Source organism: Balearica regulorum, chromosome 2 (genome assembly GCF_011004875.1).
Source record: "Balearica regulorum gibbericeps isolate bBalReg1 chromosome 2, bBalReg1.pri, whole genome shotgun sequence".
NCBI lineage: Eukaryota > Metazoa > Chordata > Aves > Gruiformes > Gruidae > Balearica > Balearica regulorum.
In genome coordinates this window covers 55,337,688-55,361,875 of record NC_046185.1, presented here as the reverse complement: position 1 = coordinate 55,361,875, position 24,188 = coordinate 55,337,688, and the positions used below count along the sequence as shown (strand labels likewise).

Below are 24,188 nucleotides of genomic sequence, written 5' to 3'. Positions count from 1 at the left end.
AACCAGTCATAAACAATTAGCTATGTGAATGGCCAAACAAGTAATTGGACAAAATCTTCATTTAAAGTTCATCTGAAACAAAACCATTTGGTTTTCCTGTAGAAATTCAGAAGAACAAACAATAAACAGTTTGATCTCAGAGATTTGTTTTACTTTTCTGTTGAAAGTTAAATCCACATAAATTAGAAACAAAACAATTCATGTAGATGTTGCAATGAAATGTTTCAGCTTTTTCTGATTTTTTGCCTGTTTTTTACTTGGCTCAAAAAAATGGTCTGTAGATTATTCTGTTCAACCCAGCATGAAAATAAAACTACAAGGAAGGAACTGGAAGAATTATCATTGGATTAATTATTCCACAGAAATTAAACTGGCATGATCATAATCATGTGGTGGCTTCTTCTGAAACATGACTGTTATTTCCAGGGACTCTATATATTGATCTATTCCAGCTGTTAGAGAGCAAAAATCAGAGGCTCTTCTCAAGACTGGATTTTACATTAACACTGGGATACATTAAGCACACATGCTCCAAATCTGGCTTGTTTTTCATGTTAGAAAAATGGCAATATCCTAAAACTTAATAAGTGATGTATTTGAAAGCAACTATGTAGATAGGAAGAAGATAGTCATTCATGGCCAGGCAGTCCAGACTTGACATCAGCTGCTCAGATGCCATGACAGATTAAACCTTCTCTTAGGAGATTGCTGAAGATCTGTTGCTTCTGTCTGGGCTTTGGCAGGGGATCTGTGAAATTTCCTACCTATTCATGATAGATTAAAATTTAATTGTGATCTTAGCTCTGCCCAGGAGACCATTAATTTACAGAATAGGGATTTTTCAAAAAAACCTACTTAACCTCAAGACCATTTAGACATAAAACCAGTCAGGCAAGAGAAGAGGGTTTACAGAGCATGACAAAAGAAGGATTGCAAAATGTGCAGTGCCGATGTATGAAAACTCTGGAACAGAAAAATCCTCACAGTGTCTGTAGGAAGGGTTTTGTTTTGCAACGCCCCTGTGCCTCACAGGAGGCCCGCGGCCGGCCGCTTAGCTGGGTTTCACAAATACGCTGAGGCGGCATTCTTTATCTGCAGTAATGCTCAATGTTGGCTGCGAAGGTCACCTTGACAAATGAACTTGCCTGGTGGAAAAAAACCCTCCTCCACCAGCAAATTAGCAGGAAGGGACTGAGCTTGTTTTCCAGTGCCCATTGCGATAGCCACAAACCAGGGCCATATGTACACTGGAAACAGTATGTGGAGCCATGTGACAGGGGAGACATTCTTTGTGCTGAATTTACAAACGTAGAGGTTTTTCTCAGGTGCTCTGTGATCTTTGGAGAAACACTGTTTCTCACCTTAATTTTCAGTCATCTGGTGACTTTTGACAATATTCTCCTATTAGATCCCTCCAACAAAAGCCTGTCTTACTTCTTGCATGAAACTATATCATAGAGAAGCTGTTAGTTATCCTCATCCCAAGGATTTACAGTACAATTCCCTAGGGAAGCCACTTACTGTCCCTTAGAGCCATCATTTCTTTCAAAGTTAAACCAAGAAGGCCAAGAATAAAAAGATGACAGTGTGATGGAAGAGCCACTGAGTGAGGAGGACATGAATAACAAACCCTATCAGTCACCTGGCAAGATGAAGAAAATAATTACTTGCTGGTATTTCTGAATTTCAATGTATTTTCACTTGGAAAGAAGGACCTGAGCTGATGATAGTTTGTAATGCTACCATTTCCTACATTTGCCAGGACCAATTTCTGGCTTTTGCTCCTCTGCAGCAACAGCCTGACCATGCTCACAGCCTGAACCAGGTGTGGCCCTGAAGAGGCTTTTCTAGATATGGCTTGAATCACCCCTCAAGAGCAATGAAATTCTGACCCTTAAAAGTAATCTTTTTCACTGATCCTTCCCCATTTTGTGTTTTCTCATTCCAAACCATCTTTCCAAACTGGTCTTTCTGGTACTTCTTCTTCCTGATGCTGCTCCATGTCTTTGACGCACAGGGAAATGTTAGGGGTAAGGTTCCTGCAGTCTAAAATGATTGCCTGCCTCTCTTCTCCGAAAAGATAATATTTATAACATACGATGTGGTCTGAGGGTTCAAAGATTATTATAGAGAGTATAGAAAACCCAGAATGCATGACATCAAGGGCTGAAGGATTACTGCAGCATGAGCAAAAACAGAGGAACTTTGTCTAAACCCAAACAAAGCCAAGCAATGGGTAAAAGCCCCAGCTGACTGATTGCCAACTGTAAGGCATTTATTCCCCCTCCTCCCTTAGATGTTAACCAAGCACTGCTAAACTGACTACAGCTAAACCACTGTAATGTATCAAAGATATTTTTATATTAACAGATGTTCTTCACTACTGTGACTTTAAAAGTAACCATAACTGCCAAATTCATATTTGGCCAGTAACCTTTATTTTAAGAACTGGGGTAAGTTTCTGCTGAGTTTCTAATGGTCTATCAACCAATTCACTTCTCCTTAAAGGTGAGGATTTAATTTGAACAAAATATCTTACTAGTTTCACCCATTAGGTAATGCTAATTTAATCAGCAATATTACTTGAGGGGGACTGTAAATCATGAAATGCGTTCCAGTAAAAGGACTTTAAAGAAGTCCCTCACTAAATAGGCATTACATCTGAAAATTCTGTTGGACACAAACAGACAAAGGAAAAAATAAGTTTTTAGTTTCTGTACATAATTATGGCTCTGAATATGCTCAATCACTTACAAATGTCCAATCTCCAAAGTTCGTTCCTTTAAAGAGAAACATACATAAGTCAAAGACATATCTAATTAATGAGTATAATGTAAATATTAGGTTAGTCTAAAATTTTGTTAATTATTTGACATGAAAGCAGAACTGGGCTTGGCAGTCAAGCAGAGTTCAAGAGGCCTGTCTTGTACAATGCAGCAAAAAAGAAGGTAGGAGAAAAGAAGTTTTTATTAGCAAGTTTCAAAGAAGGAACCCATGTTAACCACTACACTGTGAACCATCACAGACACTTCATAATAAAAAATAAAACATGAGAAATTAGAAAATAATAGCGTGAGATAGAAAAAGAACAATAAAAACAGCAGCGCCCCTCAAAAGCAAATGTGATACTATTGTTTACCATTGCCATAATGCATAGAACCGTAGAATCATAGAATACCAGGTTGGAAGGGACCTCAAGGATCAACTGGTCCAACCTTTCTTGGCAAAAGCTCCTTCTAGATAAAAGTTCCATCTAGATAAAAGCACCATCTAGACAAGATGGTTCAGCACCCCGTCCAGCTGAATCTTAAAATTGTCCAAAGTTGAGGAATGCACCACTTCCCTGGGGAAATTATTCCAATGGCTGATTGTTCTCCTTGTGAAAAGTTTTCCACTACAGTCCAGTTGGAATCTCCCCAGGAGTAACTTGCACCCATTATCCCTCGTCTTTTCCATGTGACTCCTTGTAAAAAGGGAGTCTCCATCTTCTGTGTAGCCACCCTTTAAGTACCAGAACATGGTGATGAGGTCACCCCTCAGCCTTTGTTTCTCAAGGCTGAACAAACCAAATTCTCTCAGCCTGTCCTCCTATGGCAGGCTTCCCAGTCCTTTGATCATCCTGGTGGCCCTCCTCTGGACCCTCCCCAGCCTGTCCACATCTTTTTTTGTATAGTGCGGACCAAAACTGAACACAGTCTTCCAGGTGTGGCCTGACCAGCGCTGTGTAGAGTGGGATAATGATGACTTTATCTCTGCTGGTGATGCACTTGTTTATGCAGCCCAGCATCCTGTTGGCTTTCATTGTCGCTACACCCTCTTAATGCATTTGTTGGCATTAAGAGGGTGACAGTAGCTGAGGCCACAGATCTAACTTGCCTGACTTCAATCCAGAGAACCCACCATATTCAGCGCCTGGCACACTGAGTGCAGCCAAAATCCTGTCTGTGCCACCTGGGACCATCACTAGCGCTACTGAAAATGGTGTTTTGCCCCTACTTGTGCAGGTCTGAATGGCCGCAACGGGTGCAAGGTAGTGGAGACTCAGGCCCCCAAAGACACTTTTATCTGCCTGAGAAACAGACATACACCTTTTCAAACACAAATGCCTTCACAAGCCTGAATGAGATTTCAAGATTTAGAAATCTCTGGCTTCAACAGCACTGTCCAAACAACATATACCCAGACCCACGGTTTTCATGAATGGCAATTTATAGAAGAGCACTTCTTCAGGGCCAGCCATCACCTGCTTGTTTCCAGCTTTTCTTTCTCAGTCCCTCTCACACTTGCACAATTCCAGCTGGGACGCCTGAAGACACCAGCCGTGTGACAATGTCACAGGTTTCACGTGGTCCTGCAAGATAATTATCTGACAGTTATTTCCTCTTGCAACACTCTCTCTTGCATCAAAGCGCTTCAGCTCCCTGTTGATGTAACAACTGGTACTGACCCCAGCGACAGTGGTTTCACCAGCAGGGCTTTTTTGGCATAGGCAAGACAGAAGAAAAATGCTGATTATGACTAATAGAAAGTGCTGGATCAGAGAGAGGAAAAATTAAAGATATTTGATAAGAGATGGTGTTTTGAAAAGGCTTTCCTGGCAGCACTGTCAAAACTGCAGTAACAGCCTCCTTTGCCAGCTGTTGGAACAGCAGGCAGCCCTCTTCAGATGTTCTGATGGATGAGGGTTTCACACGGTCCCGGTTCTTGTTTTTCTGGAGATCCACGTGAGTTGAGAGGGCAACTTAGGTCTTATAGGACGTGCAGTATCAACTTACTTAGTAGTGGGTTATGGCAGATGGGAAAAAGCATGCGTTTTAAAGGGGGAGCAGTGAAATCTGACAATGTCACCCACACATATACAAGTGCTATCTGATGAAGATGTCCCTTGCCCCTTGCCCCAGCAGCATCCATGTCAGGGGTGCAAGAGACCTGTTGGGAAGTCCCATGGGGACACATCTTGGTAGGGCTGCAGTGCTGTGTCTAGTATTCTAGCCCAATTCCAGCGTACATCAAGGCCTGTTTACAGTACTCGTGAAATTTCAGTCTGCTCCTCAGACTGAAAATTGCATTCGTTTCTGTGTGCTGTGAAAATGCTGTTGTTGTTGTTATTATTATTACTATTATTATTATTATGCACTGGAGGTGTGAGTCAGAAGCAAAAGCCTCCTGGGTGCTGTGCTTTGTACCAGCTACCCTGAAAATTGCTGTTTACCATCAAAAGCCTGCAGCCCACCTCTGCCCATGCGGAGCACTCTGCTCTCTGGCCATGTCCTGATTGCAGTTCGGGCAGAAAATGTTGTTTTATAGCCCTAAGACAGCTACATTTCAGAGATGGAATTGCTTCTTTCTCACTACATAAACTCAGAAAGTTAGGGATGTAAGAAAAACAGAACTATAACAACAAAAAATCAGAGTTTTTCCCATATTCAATTACATGGCAATTTTAATGCTTGGGTGCTACGAGGCATAGCACTCTGGTCCAGTGAAGAATTATTTCTAGCCTAGCAGGGTATGGACATATGTATGAACATACAAGGCCTTAATCTAATCAGTGATCCAGGACTATACTTTGTCTTTTTCAAATCCTGGGCCAATTTTATAACTGAGGAAAAGAGGTAAATATTTCCTTTATTTTTGTTTTTCTTTCTAGCAGGCTGCTTCGAGAATATAGCAGCTATTTGAAGATGGCCAGAGGTTTGCAATGCTGGTACTATTTTGTTGTGGGGGAAGTGGAAAGCGATCAGGGAGCAGGTGAGGGGTGGTGTTCCTGGGGAGTGTGGTTTTCCACATGGCTAAAATGCTGAGTGTCTGCATTTCGGGACCACAGCTGATGCACCGCAGGCGACTAACACACACCACACACATACACACATGTACAAATGCACAAATGAGAATGGGGGAGACCAAACCATAGCAAATATGTACTCTTCAAGGATTTTTAAAGCGTTGAGTAATGACTAGCTGATAGGGGAATTATGCAGCCTGACCCTGAAACTAAAACCTTTAGCAGACTTGCCATGACAGCAAAAAGTGTCTCTGCTTGCTTTGTCATCCCCTTCTCATTATAGTCTTCAGACTGGTTACAGATCTGACTATAAAATTTGAAAATTTGCTTAGAATTTGTAATTTATAGCTGCTCTTCACAAAGATTCACTGTTATTGGGAAGAGATGGAAGTCGAGTGCACTGAAGGTGCACCTTGTGGTGACAGCCACGTTTAGAGTTATCGACTTGAAGTATTTCATGCAGTGTAAGCTGTCAGGCACACCACGAGTACTGGTTTTCTAGGGATTTCTTTGATTTGATTTAACAGCCCATTGCCCCTTTGGAATATATGCTGACAATGCCTGAGAATTTATTACATGCTCTCCCTTCTCCTCTGAAGTTTTTCTTTTCCACAGGTTGAGCAAAAGGAATTTTGAATAACTCCAGGTAGGACCTTAGTTCAGGATAAAATATTGTCCCCTGGAGTTTCCTCAGAGGTGATGGCTTATACTGGAGTTTCCATAGTGGGCAACCAGTGGTTTAACCCTGCTTGGCACTGACTATTCAGAATAAAAAAGAAAAAATATGGGAGTTGGATTGGGATGGGGAAGGAAAAGTCTCGGTCAGAAGTGCCAGGGAAAGAGCTGGAAAGTTTTTTTCTGCAAATCAGAAAAAATAAGCAAGGGCTGATTCCCGTGAGGTGCTCAGCACGTTGGCCATGATCCAGTAAAGCACTTAATGTTAAGCTTACTCTGGAGAGTACCATCGGGAACAGCCTGAGCACTAAGTACCCGGCAGGATGAAGCTCCAAATGGGGACCAGACATAAACCAGATGGCATTATGTTAGTTTTGCCATATTAATAAATTGGTTTGCATTTTAATCTCTCTGTCTCTTATTTTCCCCATTCTTGCTTTGCCTTTTCTATAAAATAGTCCATATGTGCACTGGGAGAGAAGGGGAGGGTACTGAAATTGCCCCTTATCACTTTTTCACAAGCATGGGGTTAAAGCAGGACCTAGCAAAACTGCTGCTCGGTTTTAACTTAAATCAGCAGTGCTTGAACAAGAACCATCAGGAGTTTGGAGCTGCTGAAGGAAGGCAAATGCTGACTCTGTCCTCTAATGAGCTCCCCAAACCCATGTGGTGAGTGTGCCGTTGCGTTTGAGAGCACAGGCACCCGCATCAGAAGTTATTCCAATGCCTTGGGAGTTTTTTGAGATGGAGATGGGGGCAGGAAGGATGAATGAGCAGGGACAATGGGAGACAGTGCTCTGCCTGTTTATAAACTGAGTTCAAACTGAACTGAAGCGGGGCTGCTGCCATATAGTGCTCAGCCTTCACTCATCCACTGAGGTTACCTGCCAGAAGGCAGCGGGAAGAAAATAAAACCCTAGTTGCTGCTTTGTTTTTTTAAACCAGCTCCTGGCTTTCCACTTCTTCCTTTCCAGCACAGTTACAACTATCTCCAGAACTTCCTCAGACCTGTGATTTGTGCAAATGCCAGCTTTTACATGGATGTTTTTGAAACCGAGCGCTGCCTGACTGGAAGCCGTCCTAGTTGGAGCCGCTTTCCTGCAGGGAAGGCACAGCGAGCAGCCGAGGTGGGACACGTGCCTCTGCCTCTGCGCTGCTGACACTGCTGGCTCCCGAGACAGGCTGCAGGCACCACTTGTGCTGGAGCTGTGCATGCATGTGCGTTGTGCAGTGGGACTTAAGAGGAAAGTTCTGTGATCATTTTAGCATTCGGGCAACTGGAAAAGGAGCTGACAGAGGCACCAGGCTTTTGCTTTCACGACTGCATTAATCTTCTCCTGGCCTTGGAGAGAAATTTTAGATGAACTTAGCACATGTTCCCAAAGAGCTTTCTTTCTCAAAGTTATTTGTGCTGTGGATCCTGCACTGATGACTGATAATGCCAGTGAAGTGGCCAATATAAATCAAACTTCACTCAGTAATCATTCTAGTAAGGATGCCTGATGCTGTGGTGTTATTTAAGTAGTTGAAGCAGAATATGAATAATAATGTGTTAATTGGACCCAGTGAACACTGTAGGAAACACAGGGCAAGTGCTACTAAGAACGAGTTTATGGTAAATTTTGTGTCCAATGAAAATTAGACAAATACAGCAACTCAGAGGAGCCATAGAATTGCTCTCATTATCTTGTCATTAGGGTTAAAAGCAGCCCATCCACCAAAAGGTGTTCAAAGTGCTTAGAAGTGCTTAGAAATAAAGCAAATCAGAAAACTTTCTATGGTACAGGCAGTAGAAGTGTATAAATCAAGAATTTCCACTCAAATTCTTATCTGGTTGGTGTCTTCATGCAAAATAAAAAAATCTCATTTTCATTAGGCAAACACTGGATCATAGCATCAAGTCACAGCTAACCAAAGAGCTACTCTCTTATCATAATTTCCAGGGAAGCAGGACTTTCCTATTTACATATTGTATAGGATAATAGTCAGAACTCAAATACAGTGTAATAAATAATTTGACCTTAGGCATTTCAAGGGTTGCATCAAAGAAATGTACAGACTTGACCTTTCAAAAAACTTCTCCCATTATACCTGGTATGAACATGTATTTTCTTATGCTTTCTTTGTTGAAATGCCTAGTGAGATCAGTGTGTTTCAGTTACTTGTTTAGACTTCTGAGTAGCTATTTTGATTTCAACAATCAATATTTAATATTCTAGTCATGAACTTTTTTTTCCACATAATGCAATTACAGAACTTTTCAACAGCTTTGATTTCAACAAGTGCATGATTAAATCAGTAATTTAAATAAACCACCACATCAAGACTAAATGTTGAAGTCAAGATTCATTTTAAATAGGCTTCAACTAAAGAATTTTGTATGATCTTTCATCTACTTTCATCATGGTTTTGGTCTATCTTTTGCTTCACTACTTAGTAATGGAAGAGTGTATCTACTCAGCAAGATCTCTTCCAATGCTGTCAAACATATCTCATTTTCAAAGACTGACTAGCCAAGTTTTGTTTCATGACAAGACAAATGCAAAAAACCCCCTCTTCTGTAGCAAAAGCATTCACATGAAAGGATGGTTGTCATTAAAGTAGATTTTAGATGTTTATTTTTTACTTATGTACTTCTTATTTCCTTAACTAATTGACACTCTATCCTTGAATTTTGAGTTGCTTTAGATTCTTTTAATGATTGGAAGATTTATTGGTTCGGCTTCTGATTGGTTGTTGAATTATTTTATCTTTGCATAAGCTGCACATTCTGAAAATACGGATAGAATGAAATAAATCTCCACCAATCTTTTTATCTTAGGCACTTAAAAATTGTATTTCTATTCATTTAAATTGGTGTCTATGATCAAAATGAATTCAGTGATTCATCCCTAGAAGGCACAACATCGACTGCAAAGACCAAAATACTTTCCGTGTATTCAAAATCTATAGAACTTATTGCAAAACCACAAAAAAGGAACTCATCAAAAGTCAAAAGTAATATGAAAAGCATAGAGAATATTGTGGGTAGAGGAAAAAAAATCCCACAGCTTGGTACTTACAGAATTTCTTAAACTCTAGTCACTTCTTTCCAGCTGCTGCCCAGAGGATAGCTGTACATGAGGCAGAGGCGCAAACAGTACATCTTTTGTTACCTGTCCACACGGCTATTTGAAGTCTGCTAAAGAGCGAACTTCTGAGCAGTTACATAACGACAAAACACCACAAAGGAAAAACACATACATGATTTTGTATCAGCTCTTTTGCTTTCTGCACAGCAATTCCCATGAAGCAATTCCCAATTGACTGCAATGTGGAATATTTTTTTGCTGTTAGTATTGCTCACTTTGAGTTTTTATAGTTGCTTGGAGATCTGCATCATTGTATTTGATTTCAGCTAATCAAGCATACAAATGAACAGGAATGCAGACACACAGTACTGTAAAAAATACAGAAGGAAGTTTTTTCAAAGAAAATCCCTCTATTAGGCAGTGGTTCCAGTGATGCAATGAGAATAGGAAGGAAAGCCTGTGTTACTTCATTGTTTTGTTTGGATTTTGGGGGCCAGTGCTAACTTGTGATAATATTTCCATTCGTAATTACATTTCTCTGAGGGCAATCCAAAAAAGTGACTGTGATGAATCTAGTAGGAAAAATATCCCATTGAACTTGCTAAATTTTTCCATCATGAGTGACCATTATAGAATTGCCCCACTCATTTATCTTTCCTGTGTAGTTCAGTAGCTTCTGGATAAGTTTATTGGTTTTTATCAGAGTCCAATAAATGCACAAAGTGGATTAAATAGAAATGTAATTACAGAGAAATTCAATAACTGATTCACCCCTGTGAAGAATTTATGAGTTTTTAAATAAGAGAATGGAGTGAATAGCGTGAATGACCAAAAAGAAGCACTGCAACATATATCAAGGTGTGTTGGTTTTGCGTGGCAAGGTTTTGGTAGTGGGGGGGTGGGTGTCTACAGGGGTGGCTTCTGTGAGAAGCTGCTAGAAGCTTCCCCTGCGTCTGACAGAGCCAATGCCAGCCGGCTCCAAGATGGACCCACCGCTGGCCAAGGCCAAGCCAATCAGCACCTCTGTGATAACATATTTAAGAAGGAAAAAAACACCAGAGAGCGCTTTTGCAGCCAGAGAGAGGAGTGAGACAATGTAAGAACATCTGCAGACACCGAGGTCAGTGCAGAAGGAGGGGCAGGAGGTGCTCCAGGCGCCGGAGCAGAGATCCCCCTGCAGCCCGTGGTGAAGACCATGGTGAAGTAGGCTGTCCCCCTACAGCCCATGGAGGGAGGATGAGGGGGTGTAGAGATTCCACCTGCAGCCCATGGAGGACCCCATGCTGGAGCAGGTGGAGACACCTGAAGGAGGCTGTGACCCTGTGGGAAGCCCACGCTGGAGCAAGCTCCTGGCCGGACCTGTGGATTCCTGGAGACAGGTGCCCACACTGGAGCAGGGGAACGATGAGAGGAGTCCTCCCCCTGAGGATGAAGAAGCAGCAGAAACAATGTGTGATGAACTGACCGTAACCCCCACTCCCTGTTCCCCTGTGCCGCTGAGGGGGGAGGAGGTTGAAGCCGGGAGTGAAGTTGAGCCCGGGAAGATGGGAGGGGTGGGGGGAGGTGTTTTAAGATTTTGGTTTTATTTCTCATTCCTCTACTCTGTTTTGCTTAGTAATAAATAAGATGAATTCCCTCTCTAAGTTCGGTCTGTTTTGCTCGTGATGATAATTAGAGAATGATCTCTCCCTGTCCTTATCTTGACCCATAAGCTTTTCGTTACACCTTTTCTCCCCTGTCTAGTGAATGAGGGGAGTGATAGAGCGGCTCTGGTGGGCACCTGGCCCCCAGCCAGGGTCAACCCACCACACAAGGATGTAAAGTTGGTTGCAGGGACATCTAGATCTTGAGAGACAAGCCCAAAGCCTACTGCTGCCAAGAGGAGTTTTGGATCTGACCTTAAATGTTGTGAGATGTCAATTACATTCGTAATCCAAAGATTCAACTCTCTATAACCTCCACAGCTGAACAGTTAAAGCAAACATGTCCTCTCTACAGACATGACTTATCTGATCGGCCCAGCACACCACATAATTCTAAACAGGATTTTCCAGGTGGCATGTACAGAGCGCTGTATCATCTTTATGGCTTTAGGTAGCATGATTTAAATGTGAGAAAGGACAGTGGTGGCAGAAATGTTAGCTTAAGCAAACAGGATTTTTTCCTTACATCCAAACATAAAATGCACAGTGCAATTTGGCAAAGTGAACAAATTATTTTCATCAAATGTAAAATATGTATTGAAGATTATGGCATTCCCTCCCCTTCTGTAAGAATATGTCACTCCTCTCACCATATGTAAGCATGGTTGTTCATTGTTTTCCCTGAGACTTACTCATCACTTTCAAGCGATCTTCAGAAGATGTTAAATTTGGTCTGCTGTAACCATATTATAGAGCATTAGTCACTTTATAGGTTGTCACAAATGATGGAAAAGTGGTATTAAGTTTGTAACAAAATATAGATCACAGAAAAACCCAGGAAAATAAATACTGAACTTATTATCTTCAGCTATACAAGTTGCTTAAGTATATTGACGTCAGTGAATGTTGCAAGACCCCGTGAAGTTGGCCAAAGCCATAAATATGCTTTTTCTGTAAAGATATCAGAAAAACTCTTCCCACTATCTATTATTTTCCTGGCTGTTTCTGGTACCTGTTGCAAACTGCTTTACTTAGTTTAAAAGATGAACACAATACTAAGTTTAAAGTATTAAGATTGCCTATCAATTGTTATTGCTACTGCTATGTCCAATGAATACATGGGATGTGGATATCTGTGGGCTTTAGGGTAGACCCACAGATGTATATAATTTCAGGGTTTTGTTCCTTTCTATTGTTGCACAGCCTGAGGTCCCCTTTGGCTTGGATGAAATATAAAATCTATCCCAGTGATGGAAACTCATCACCAATAGTCTCAAAAGAGGTAACTTAATCTAGCCGTCCACTCCACTGATATAATTAGGAATGCACTTTGTCAGCCTTTGAAGGTTTAACTACAGCTGGCTGGGTTCAAGGCAGTCTGAGAAACCAATCTGTTCTTAGTAACACCATCTACTTCACAGAATTACAGACATACTTTCAGCAGATATACCCAGCTAACTGTTGAATGATGTTTTTCCACCCACTCATGCAGTGGTCAATGTCTTTTTCAGCATAACTGAAGCCCTGGATCAATGCCATGAAATGATTCAGAAACCAAAGGCTGAACTGACAGCTCAAGAATAAAGGTTATAAACCTTATTTACAGTGTTTGAACATGGCTCAATTCAGCTTCTGAACATCATCATATTCCTGATTCCAGATTTAATTAGAAAAGAGTTTCTAATGGATAGTCAGATGCTGACTGGCCTATCTATTGTTTAGGAAATAAAAGATATTTTAGGCTCTATTCCCTAGGAAAATCAGAACTCTACTCTTCACATGAATTAGCTAAGTTAGGGGAAAAAAGATCTAACCTAATAAAAATTTAAAATCTTCTTTAAATGTATTCATCAGGGCTACTTCTGGCTCCCTGCTGTACCCTTGACTCTTCTGCCGGAGTCTGCAGGGATTCAGATGATGAATACATTCATAGTATTGTCAATAAACTTTTCTAACTGAATATCACAAGCACCACTCCTTTTTCATGTGTTTTGCTCTGGTGGAAATCTGATATGCGGAAATGATTGAGATATTCTGTTATGGTTCAAGTAATTTGGATAAAGTTTTCCCTCCAGCCTGCAAAATATTTGAGAAGAATGCAGTATAGCTTTCCACCTATTTGCTTTAAACATCTAGACCTGAAAATACCCAGCCTAACCTATTAATCAGCAGAGTGGCCTGTTCAGAAAAAAACATACCCTTTTCTTTTTTTCTTTTTTCTCTTTTTTTTTCTCCCTTTTTTTTTTTTTTCCCTTTCTTTTCTTATCAGTCCTGAAGCATTAGTCTAAACACTTTGAATTCCAGCCTTCAAGATTCCACCTACAGCGGTGTCAGTGGGCCGGGCACAGGCTGCCTCGGGCCAGAAGCCCTATAGCTGCAATAGTGCGGCGCTGCGTCTGATTATTGGCTTGGGCAAAACGCTGCGCTCATATCGCTGTACAGCTCCTGGACCTGGGCAAAGGGAAGTTGGATTTGCTTGGGGCCACTCCATAAAAACATGTCCTGAATTCCTATGTTATAATTGTTATGTGGTAATCATGAAATTCAATAAAGCTATGGATTTATTACCTTGCTGTTAAACCTTATAGTGTCAGACTGAACGTTTTGATTTTTTCACTGGTGTATTTGGTTCCTTTTTGCCTGTAATATAGATTTTCAATAGGTGTCAGGATATAGGCATCACAACTGGGCTTTACATACACATAGTACACAAATTTCAGTGTCCTGCGCCTGAGAGAAAAAAAAAGGACTGCGAATTATACAAAAAACCAATACACCGCCTTCTTGCTTCAGTAAGTCTCCATGTAAGTAGGAGAAAATTAACTGTGAAAAGTACAACGTATTGTGTCCTTTAGAATTCTTGATAGCCCTAACAGTTAATTATAGACATCCTCATTACCCACATGAACATCATACCCCGTGTTTGAATCTGGAAAGAGAAAATGGGCCTCCAAGGACATCCTATGACAACAAACTCCCCATACAAATGGGCGATTACTTACAACTACAGTGACTCGTTGCATGGCACATAATGTAATTAACTGCAGATTTACTTGTGTTCAGTGTAGTCTGAGGCAAGCTGGTTTGGTTTGCGTGGTCTTACTGCATTGCGGAGTGTGACACAGTTAACTTCAGGCCTGGCTTAGCTAAGTCTTATTAAAAAAATCAGTAGTTAAAAAAAGCCATAAGAGCTGGAGCCCATTAAGGATGAAATGCATCATGACCAAACAAAACAGCTGCAGAGTCAATGTCCCTCCCGAAAATCTGTGGTGTGCTTCCTAAATACAGAACATGGAGGTCCTATATGTTGAAGAAAGCTTTTCAAAAATTGACGTAGTAGGTTCCTTTGTTTGTTTATTTTTAATTGCCACTCTTCATCAGAGGCAACAGATGGCTTGAAGAAATACGCTTGAAGAAGATTTCAGTTGATTTTTGAACTGTGAGCTAAGTCATTCTAATGTTTGCCATATACACCGTGAATTGCAATGATACATGGGTAGCCTTAAGCTTCATGTTCTATCTATGGACTTTTGCATATTGTATACACATGTAAATAAGAATAAATCAATATTTCAAGAAACCTCACATTTCCAGTAATGTTATCCTTACATTCTCATGGTTTAGCTAATTGAAAGAGAGAAGGAGGGAAGCAAGCAAGCAAGCAAGGCAGCTTCAGGGATTGCAACAGATCACTGGGAATTATGGGGAAATGCATCCTCTGAGTGGAAGATGTAAGAAGGAACTTATACAAGGCGGAGACAATTGTTTCAGCAGGAGACTAAAGACTGCCACATATTTAAAAGACCACTCTCCTATGCTTGGGCAGCTGTCCCTGCTTCCTTCTACCCACCCTCTCTCCAAAAGCAAGTACTTTCAATGTGAAATCCTGCTGCAGCCTGAGTACAAAGACTTCCCTTGTCTCTGTTCATCATGATAAGCTTACTGTTTCCTTTTACTTCCTCGCACATGCATGATCTGGGCACCATCTGGCCCAGAAATGGCCAAGGACAGCCAAGCCTGCAAAACATCTTCAGAGAATGCCCTAGGCTCCCCTGATCCATGTTTCAGCTGTAACCACAGTGAAGATTTTATATTCATCTCTGGTACATCCAGACAAATATTTAGAATTGGAGTTTTCAAAATATTTGAATAGCAGAGGGAAGTAATGCAAAAGGAAGAAAGGACTGGTCACTATTATGTTTTAATTACCTAAGACTCCATACTGACGTGTTATTCTGTAATAATCCTATTAAATAGGAAGTCAGCCTAAGCTGAGACAAGAGACAGCATAATCAGATCCTACTTTATAAGCAAAGTTATTAACAAAACAATCTGATTGGCTGATCTGATGGCTTGATCCCATTTCCACTGAATTCAGAGGTAAAGCCTTCATTACTTCACTTAAGTATCCATTAACTTGGTCCATGTGTATAAACAAGGCTCATACCCCACTTGATGTTCCACTGCAGGAGTTATTATTGACCTTTTATTAGACTAGAATAGAAAAAAGAGCATTTCATGTTAGACTGAATGCTACAACTATCCAGTTCTTGCTCTCGTACTAATGTTAACCTTAAAAAGGATCTGATATTCTCACTTTTAGATTCCCTCTTGACCACTAGGTATGATTATCATGGGGCCAGAAGATAAGCCTAGAAGAGATTTGGATCTGAGCTTTCATCAGCCAGAGAAAGAGAAACTAATAGGGAGGAGGTTGTCCATCACCATACCTAGGGTTTGCATAGACTAACCCACAGTCTAGGTAACTGCAGACTCTGATGTCTGCAGGGGTGTTGTTAGTGAGGAACCTACTACTCAGTGAGTGAAATTCAGGCCTTGTATAAATTTGTTATTCTCTGCCCAAATCTGTCCATTGGGAAGCTAGTATTTTGCTGCTCATGATATGCTCAGAGCAACTTCTGCAGAAAGAAATGTTATAAAAGGCTAGTATAGTCCTCAGGTAGAAATTCAATAATGGCAACACTTAGTGGCAGAGATTTCTGCCTCTCTCTCATTCAGCCTTCTATTGTCTAAACATCCAACATAAGTCCATCCTAAACTGGATGATTTCACACATCTGAAAATCCCACAGGCTTACAGCAGCCGAGTATTGCATGCACATAACGTCCTGAACAAGAAAACATAACGGTTTTCAAACGAACAAGTTATAATGGGCTCCTTGCTCCAATGTTTGTTCCGCTCTCTTCAGAGACCAGAGGCTCTGGCAGTGTCTGGAAAGTTAACAGATACAGGCAGGGGAAGAAATTAATTACAGAGATGAGGGATCCCTCACACAGCATCAGTCTTTCCCTTGCATTAATTACAAGGGATGCCAACTCAAGCAGTTCTGCTGACCTCTGCTAAAATAGTCCTTCAGAGTCACAGGAACTCTTTCTCAAACAATTTGTCTTTTAAACCATTTCAGATTTGACTTCAAAATCACCACTTACATGTCATTCCAAAACCCATTGCCACATGTTTCTGGTGGGACTCAGGGGTCAACTGTAAATGGCCCCAGCACACAAAGTCCTTTGGGAGACATTTCTTTTCTCCCTCCAACTCCTTTGATTTGCACGCAAAGAGGAGAATCAGATCATACACCTGTGAAGGTGGTCCTTCTCCAGTCCCTTGCTGCCCTCTTCCTCCCACACCCTTCAGTGTCCTGGCACATACAGTAGGACTTGGAAGACCATGATGGGGGCTGTTTCCACCAAGAGAGAAAGGAGGCAGGCAAAGAGGCCAAAATCCTAGATAGGATGCCTGGCGTCGGTCACCAGCTTGGGATGTGACTCTGGGCACTCTTCTCCCAGATACCCTCCCATGCTCTTTCAATGCACTCACCATGGTGGTACCTGAAGGCTGCACAGAGCACAGTCCCACCCTGGCGGCAGATGTTCTGCCTGCCGTTCTGTCGTGCTGCCTGGCCAGCTGGAGCAGAGCGCTGCAGTGGGCCAAGTGGCTGCTAGTACTGTGGTTAGCCAAAATCCAGGAGGTTAACTTGATTGTTTGCTATGGATACTCCTCACTATTTCAGGATGTGATTCTATATTTGTACTTTGCTAACCAGATGCTTTTCAGATACTGTCCTAGCTAGGACTTTTACTAGTGTTCCATAGTCATGTCCTGCAGTTCCCACAACCGCACGTTTTCCACACGTTTACACTGAATTATTTTGATCTATGCAAAAATAACACTTCACGGTTCGTGATTCCTGGCTGTTTGTTATGCCAGTGCTGTCAGTCTGCCAGATGCAATCTGAAGTTGTCCGTGCAGGGCATGCAGGGCTCTCAGGTCCTACGGTTTTTTTGTGGTCAGCTCCAACCTTCGTGTAATCAGAGATAAGTGACTTAGTTAAAAATGAATGGGGCAGCTGGCTAAATGCTCAACCAAACAAAATGATCAAAGGGACAGTGCCAGATGTTTTCCATCAGCTCTACATATGGAGGTACCAGGGAGAGCAGCAGGAGCACCAAACTAAAAAGAAACCAGAGAAGCCAACTCTAGTTTCAACCATAACATGAGGAACTGGCTATAAATACTACATTCCTCAGTGAGGCTCCCAGAGGACATTCTGTAGGTATTTCTAAAACCTACAGGAAAAGCGTGTCTACTATTGTCTGACTTTGTTACACGCATCCTCCTGGTAAATGTTTTATAAAGAATTATCATTCTTAGCATCTATAAAAATATGCATTTAAAAATCCTATTTTAGAAAGCTACTAGAATTTATAAAAAGTGTTTTTCCACAAAACATATTTTTTGCCCAACTTGTCTCAGTAGTCTTTTCTTAGACTATTGTTTTGTGGGATTTTCTTTTACTGCTTTTAGTACATTTTAAAATTTTAATTTCATAGGTTTTGAGTCCAAGTTACTGCAAGAGGCCCAAGTCATTTCAAGATTTACTGTGGAAAAGGAGCCAGCTTTTTATTTTTGTCTTCTCGGAAGTTTATGGTAGAGTGAGATAAACATCCAAAATAGTTAAGGTTGTTTATCCTGCATCACTTAGAAGACATTCTTGACATCACTTGTATACAACTGAACAGGGGAGCTGCTCAATCAGCACTGACAGAAATTAAATCCAGATCGCCCAGCCTCAGGGCATACAGACCTTACTTTGGTGTGATAAAATCTGCTTCTGTTGGGATAAAAACAAGCCAAATTTTTGGTGCATAAGGGCTCCTCTTCCAGTTTTATTTCGGTCATTATTTCAGGACACTTTATCTCACCACGACATATCTCTATAGTGTCTTGGGGCTTGCAAGAAGGGATGAATATTGCAAAAGGATCTGGTGCGATGCTTGTCCAGTGTAATGACTTTACTATTGGCCCCAAATCTGCAAGTGTTAGACTTGGAGAGCAGGGATCCTGGAAGCTATCAGCAGGTAATTCAAGGCAATATAGAAACTTCGCAATTTTTTCCTGTTCTTTTTTGACTCTGTAGTTTAATGATGCCTGTCTGAAAGTCACTCCCTGACAGCAGGAGGGGGGAGACATCCTGAACATGAAGAGGTTGGAAAGGCATTTCCCTGAAACAACTGGAAGTGCCAGACTCACCCTTGGCTAGGGGAGAAGCAGAGAAGGGGTCTTGGATGCCTTGTTCAGTGGTGCTGAAATCCACTTTGTCCTTTACCTATGCAGCATGCTCCTAGCTTTGGTAGTATATATGCAGGTCTTTGTAAGAGTATTGATTATAGAGATGTTTATTTCATGTATAAATCCCATGATGTGCCCTTTAAAAGCCGCTCTAAACCCATTCTGCAGGATCAAAGCATGCGAACATGCTTTTTCTTTCCTCTGATTCTTATCTCATGCACATTTAAGCGTAAGCCACTTATTGCAGTGGAAATATCTGTGATTTGCAGCGCAGGATGAGTTCTTTGCTGGTAGATGTACTAGTAACAAATGGGCTGAGGAACTCACTAACTCTCCTAGTTGAGTCAAGGAAAGCTTGAGCGTGACTCACTTAGGAATGCTTTGTACTCCCCTAATTGCATAATTACCTTAGAGAGCTCACTGGCCATTTGGCATAGAGGTCATGCCCGTTTCCTCTGAGCACAGGAATAACTCCTCGTAGCTTCTCCTAGCAGGATAAAAAGGAGGTGTGAGGAAGACATGTGGCTATGCCCCCACTTTTCCTCTGTATAATCCAGAAGTGGTATTTGTGCACAACTACAAAGTCCTTCGTTCTCTGAAGTGAGGATGGAAAAGTTGACCATTACTTAACATAAATCAGCACTTTTGCCTTTGCACTGAGACAGTATCTGTATTGAAAGGGATAGTATGATATTCTGGGGTGTTTGGTACTGGTACTTATGACATTTGAGTTCTAATCAATGGGATTAAAAAAAAGTGAGGGGGATGCCACAGGTACAGGAACCTTCCCCACTATACTCTTATGCCGTAGAGTTAGTCTAACTGCCAAGCAAAGAAAACAGAGCTCTCTTCAACACTTTGTTCTCAAAAACAAAAACTAAGAAAAGATGTGAATAATATAAATGCTATCAACAATTGCCATCGTGCAAAGCAGGTGACAAATGAAGTGAAGGGACCTGAATACCCCATGAGAAAAATGGAAAATGAACTTGCTAGTTGCATTAACTGAATTAAAGGAAGATTTGGCTGAAGAATTTTCCTGGACCTCTAGCAAACTCAACAGTGCAGTTTACCAGTGGAACTGGTAAAGTAAGTAAGTCTGCAAGATGGAACAAAAGGAGAAAGATAGAAATTAATTCTATAGATAGCTGAGGAGGAGATATTTAAGTATTGCTATCTTTAGCCCCTGGTGGTCTGTTGTTCTGGAGAATGGCTGGACTTTGTGGTCCCTCTCCTTAGCCTTTTTATTAATGTAAACCAACAGTAAATTTGGACGAGAGAATTCTCCACTGCAGATTGGTGACAGCATCACTATGTAGTCAAACTTTCAACCTGCTCTCCTTTTCATTACACCTATGAATTTACCATCCGTCATTGCACACTGATGCAGCTACATTTTGAAGCAGCTAAGGCACATCTTCTCCTGTCCCCCTTACAGCCCACCAGCTAATACCCCTTATGATATAGTGGGGTATGTAGGCTCTTCTCCCACTGGGCTTACGAACTGAAATACCTGTGGCTGCTATACTTCATGCTGATGCTAATGCTGCTGGTGAATGTTTTAGACATGCGCCCAGGATGTTTGCCTGATTGGCCCTTCAAGAGTTGTAGATGGGTAATTAGCGTAAACTTTGGTGTCCATGGGCTTCTCAGCTGTGTAGTTGGATTGGCAAAGGTGTTTAAGATTGCTCATTTGTTTAGAGGTTCATGATGGTTACTTAAACCTTTCCTTCTCTTTTATCAGCATCTTATTTAAATAGTGGGAAGCAGAGCAGTTTAGTGCTGACTGAGGCTGCATTAGCTTCCCCTTTCTGCGAGAAACCTCTGCTTAGAAGGTTCCCAAAGTGAAAGTGTTTGCAAGAGAAAACATAGCTGGGAGACAGTCACATCCAAATCTGGCTCTGGTGAGTGGAGCTGTTCTGTTGATATAAAGGGAGCATCACTCCAAAGCAAAAGAAAAGTTTTGGGGAGAGGAAGGAAAATGAAAGATCTTGATTCCTAAGCTGAAACAGAACTGGTCAGCAGTTTATCAAATTGAGGGCTAATATCCAAGACTGATTCTGTTCTCACAGATAAATATATGAAGTATGGACTTCATTAGAGCTATATCTAACTAAACCCGACCAAATGCAGAGGGAAGTTAGGCCCTGGGTCCCAACTGCTTTTGTTATCAAACAAAAAGTAGACAACACGTCTGTTCGTTGCAAGTTTTTTCAAATCACTCTCCTGGAGAGTCAAGGAATTAGCATGCTGTAGTGTGGGTGGCTGCCTCAGGGATCAAGGAACACCAGACAGAGTCGATGATAGTAAAGCTTCTTGCATTAGTATGGCGGCAGAGGAAACCATACAGAAAATGCAGACCAGGAAAGAGTTCTTAGAAGATGAAGTAGGGATTAAGCTAGAGCCTATTTTACCATTTGCTAAAATGCTCAGTGCGTTTGCCTTCATGGATTCTGCATTCCAGAGGACTGCATGCTGGGTTAATAAAATCCCTCTCTTGAACAGGCTTTGGAAACTCAGACAGTCACCGACTGCCCATATGGCAGAATTTGGCTATTGCTATTAGACAGCTGCAGGAAGTTGAGGACAAGAAAGGGGAGAGGGCACCAAAATCTTATGGATACACAGACATATAGAGAGACACATGGCTTTGCCTCATGGCTGGAGCTTCCAAAATACATTCCTCATCAAAATGTTAGCATCCTCTTTTCTTTTTTTCTTTCAGTAACAGCAATTCGCACTTCTGCTTTTCTTAGGTGATACGTATGTGATTTAAACCCTCATACACCATGAGCTTAAGTTTCAAGGGCATTTTAAAGCAATTAGCACACCTACAAGAAAAATAGCAAAACACCACATTTCCGTTGCTCACAGACTCAAAGGGAGATTTCAGTTTAGCATTCTTCCTTGGGGAAGAAATGACATGCTCCCCACTAACCCAATGCCAAACCACTTCTCTCTGTTTTAAGTAACAAATTACATTCTTACTGCATCTTAAAGCCCAGACTGTGTTTCTTTTCTTAACATGAAATTGTGTATTTTGGTACTGCTCTCAAACAACAGTTTAAGAGAACAAAGGGGTTATCTTTATGAGACAGTCAGGGAAATACACAAAGAACAGGAAGATACAGCTAACCTAAATAATGACATTGAAAACAAAATAGCTATCAGGTTATAAATAAACAATATGAAGTAAATATAATTATTTTTATTAAGAGAAGACACGGACTTAATTCCTGGGAATAAAGACATCTACAGTTTCCTCAGACTGTAGCTCTCATTATTTTCAGTCAAGCCACAGAATAACATTTCCTACTTTCTTCAACTTTTTACAGTATGAACTTTCATACCACTTCTTTTGGAGAAAATTGCAAAACCCAGACACGTATGTTTAGGAGAAAGGTCATTTTTTTCTAAAACAATAAAATTGCCCAAACTGCTATTTTTGAACTGTGCAAACACATGCATTCTCACAGGGCAGGGAAGTATACATACACACGACTGCACTAATTAAGACAATACTTAGTTTCCTGCAATCCAAAGGAATTTTCTTATTTATACTAAGCCTCTAACGATGCAATCTCCCATTGTGTGTAAGAGGGTGTGCAAAGCAGCAACTGCAACTTCACAAAAAGGCAAGGGCTGTTTCTGAGCTGGTGGGTGAATGGGGAAGGAATTAAATAATCCTCTAAATGAAAGCCAGAATCAACTTTCTGAGCGCCAGACTCGGTCACTCCAGCCTTCTCCCTTTCCGTAAAATGACCTGAGCAGAAGCCTGATTCATGTGCTTTTTTTCCTTGGGGTTGTCTTGTTGAGTATCTTGGGCAGGAAACTGGCCTGATCTGTTGACTTACAAGATTTAAAACAAGCACTCGCATTTCCCCCTCCCAGTCCTGACCAGCGGCACTGGGCTGAATCACTTCCCCGGTGGAAGCAAGAAATGTGCGAGAGCAAAGTGCTCACAAAGTGGCCAAGCAATCGGAAAACACTCTCAGACTGACATACAGTCAGAAAAAAAACACAAACAACCCCAGTGACATGTCAGAGCATGGTACCGGTCCCCATCCCTCAGGCTTTACCTGCTGGTAGGCGAATGGCTGGGGGGGATGTCCTGCACAAAGCTCTGCTCCATGCCCGGGATCCTGGCCGGGCTGTGGGGATGGTAAGCTGTCAGGACCACGCTGCCTGAGTCCTTCATCTCCATGGTCATAGGCACATGTCGGCCCCGCTGCTGGTGACAAAGATGACCGGGGGAGTGCCGACGGGCCCCGATGGGAGGGCGAATGGTCCTGTCACGAGCGAGAGCGCATGGCCTGGCTCTGGAGCAGCCTCTTGCCACCGTTTGCTGTCAGGAGAGCTGTGTAACTGAGACACGGCTCCTCTCCCTGTCAGGAAAGCTGAATTAGCATATATTCAAAAACACCGCCCACAAAACAACCCATGAGGAAGTTACTACGTTCCTAGGAAACTAGAAACCTGAGATAATCCTGCATGCCACTGAGCGACCGCTGGAAAAACTAACTTACTTTCTTTCTTTCTTTCTTTCTTTCTTTCTTTCTTTCTTTCTTTCTTTTCTCCTGCTCCTGAAATAGGCTCGACTAAGTGAAATTATTTGCTGTTTAAGCAGCAGAATGAGTGGAGAGCACTACTGAAACACAAAACGTGGTTTGGCAGAGCAGGGAGTCACATTTAAAGTGCTTACATGAAAGATTCAGAAACCAAGCAGGCTTTGCTCTGTTTAAATAATCAAGGAGCAGGAACCTTGATTTCCTACATGCCAGATCATTTTTGTGGCAGGGAACTGCACTTACTTTCTCCCGAAAACAGATTAAGTTTTCATTTTGCCTGATATGGCTGTGTACATAATGAGAAGGGCACTGGAAAATAGTGAATTATTTTTACAATAGTATGTTTTCATCTAGAGCAATCCCATAAATAAATACACTCTGAGGTGCTTGATATTTTTTCATGCTTGCGCTTGAACTTTCTATGCTAATCGAATGTTTTTCTAGAATGGAATGGAATGGAATGGAAGAGAGAGAGGAGAAGAGAAGAGAAGAGAAGAGAAGAGAAGAGAAGAGAAGAGAAGAGAAGAGAAGAGAAAACTGATTTCAGTTGGGAGGGACCTCAAAGACCATCTAGTTCCAACCCCCCTGCCATGGGCAGGGACACCCTCCACTAGACCACGTTGCCCAAAGCCCCATCCAACCTGGCCTTGAACACTTCCAGGGAGCCAGGGGCATCCACAGCTTCTCTGGGCAACCTGTTCCAGGGTCTCACCACCCTCACATTGAAGAATTTCTTCCTAACATCTAATCTAAATCTACTCTCTTTCAGTTTAAAACCATTACCCCCCATCCTATCACTGTATGCCCTTGTCAACAGATTTCAAAAGGAAACCAGCAAGCAAAAATATCGGGG

The 24,188-nt window shown here is 41.6% G+C and overlaps 1 protein-coding gene across 1 annotated transcript in view; it reads right to left on the bottom strand.

Annotated features, from left to right (window-relative positions):
• The window catches only part of ARHGAP28 (Rho GTPase activating protein 28), a 76,956-nt gene extending 53,827 nt beyond the window's left edge, over nucleotides 1-23,129 (bottom strand). The window contains exon 1 of the mRNA XM_010307919.2: nucleotides 22,847-23,129. Within this exon, the coding sequence (XP_010306221.1) occupies nucleotides 22,847-22,977 (131 nt within the window). The 5' untranslated portion in view covers nucleotides 22,978-23,129. The remainder of the gene's footprint in view (nucleotides 1-22,846) is intronic.
• Between the last annotated feature and the right edge of the window lie 1,059 nt (nucleotides 23,130-24,188).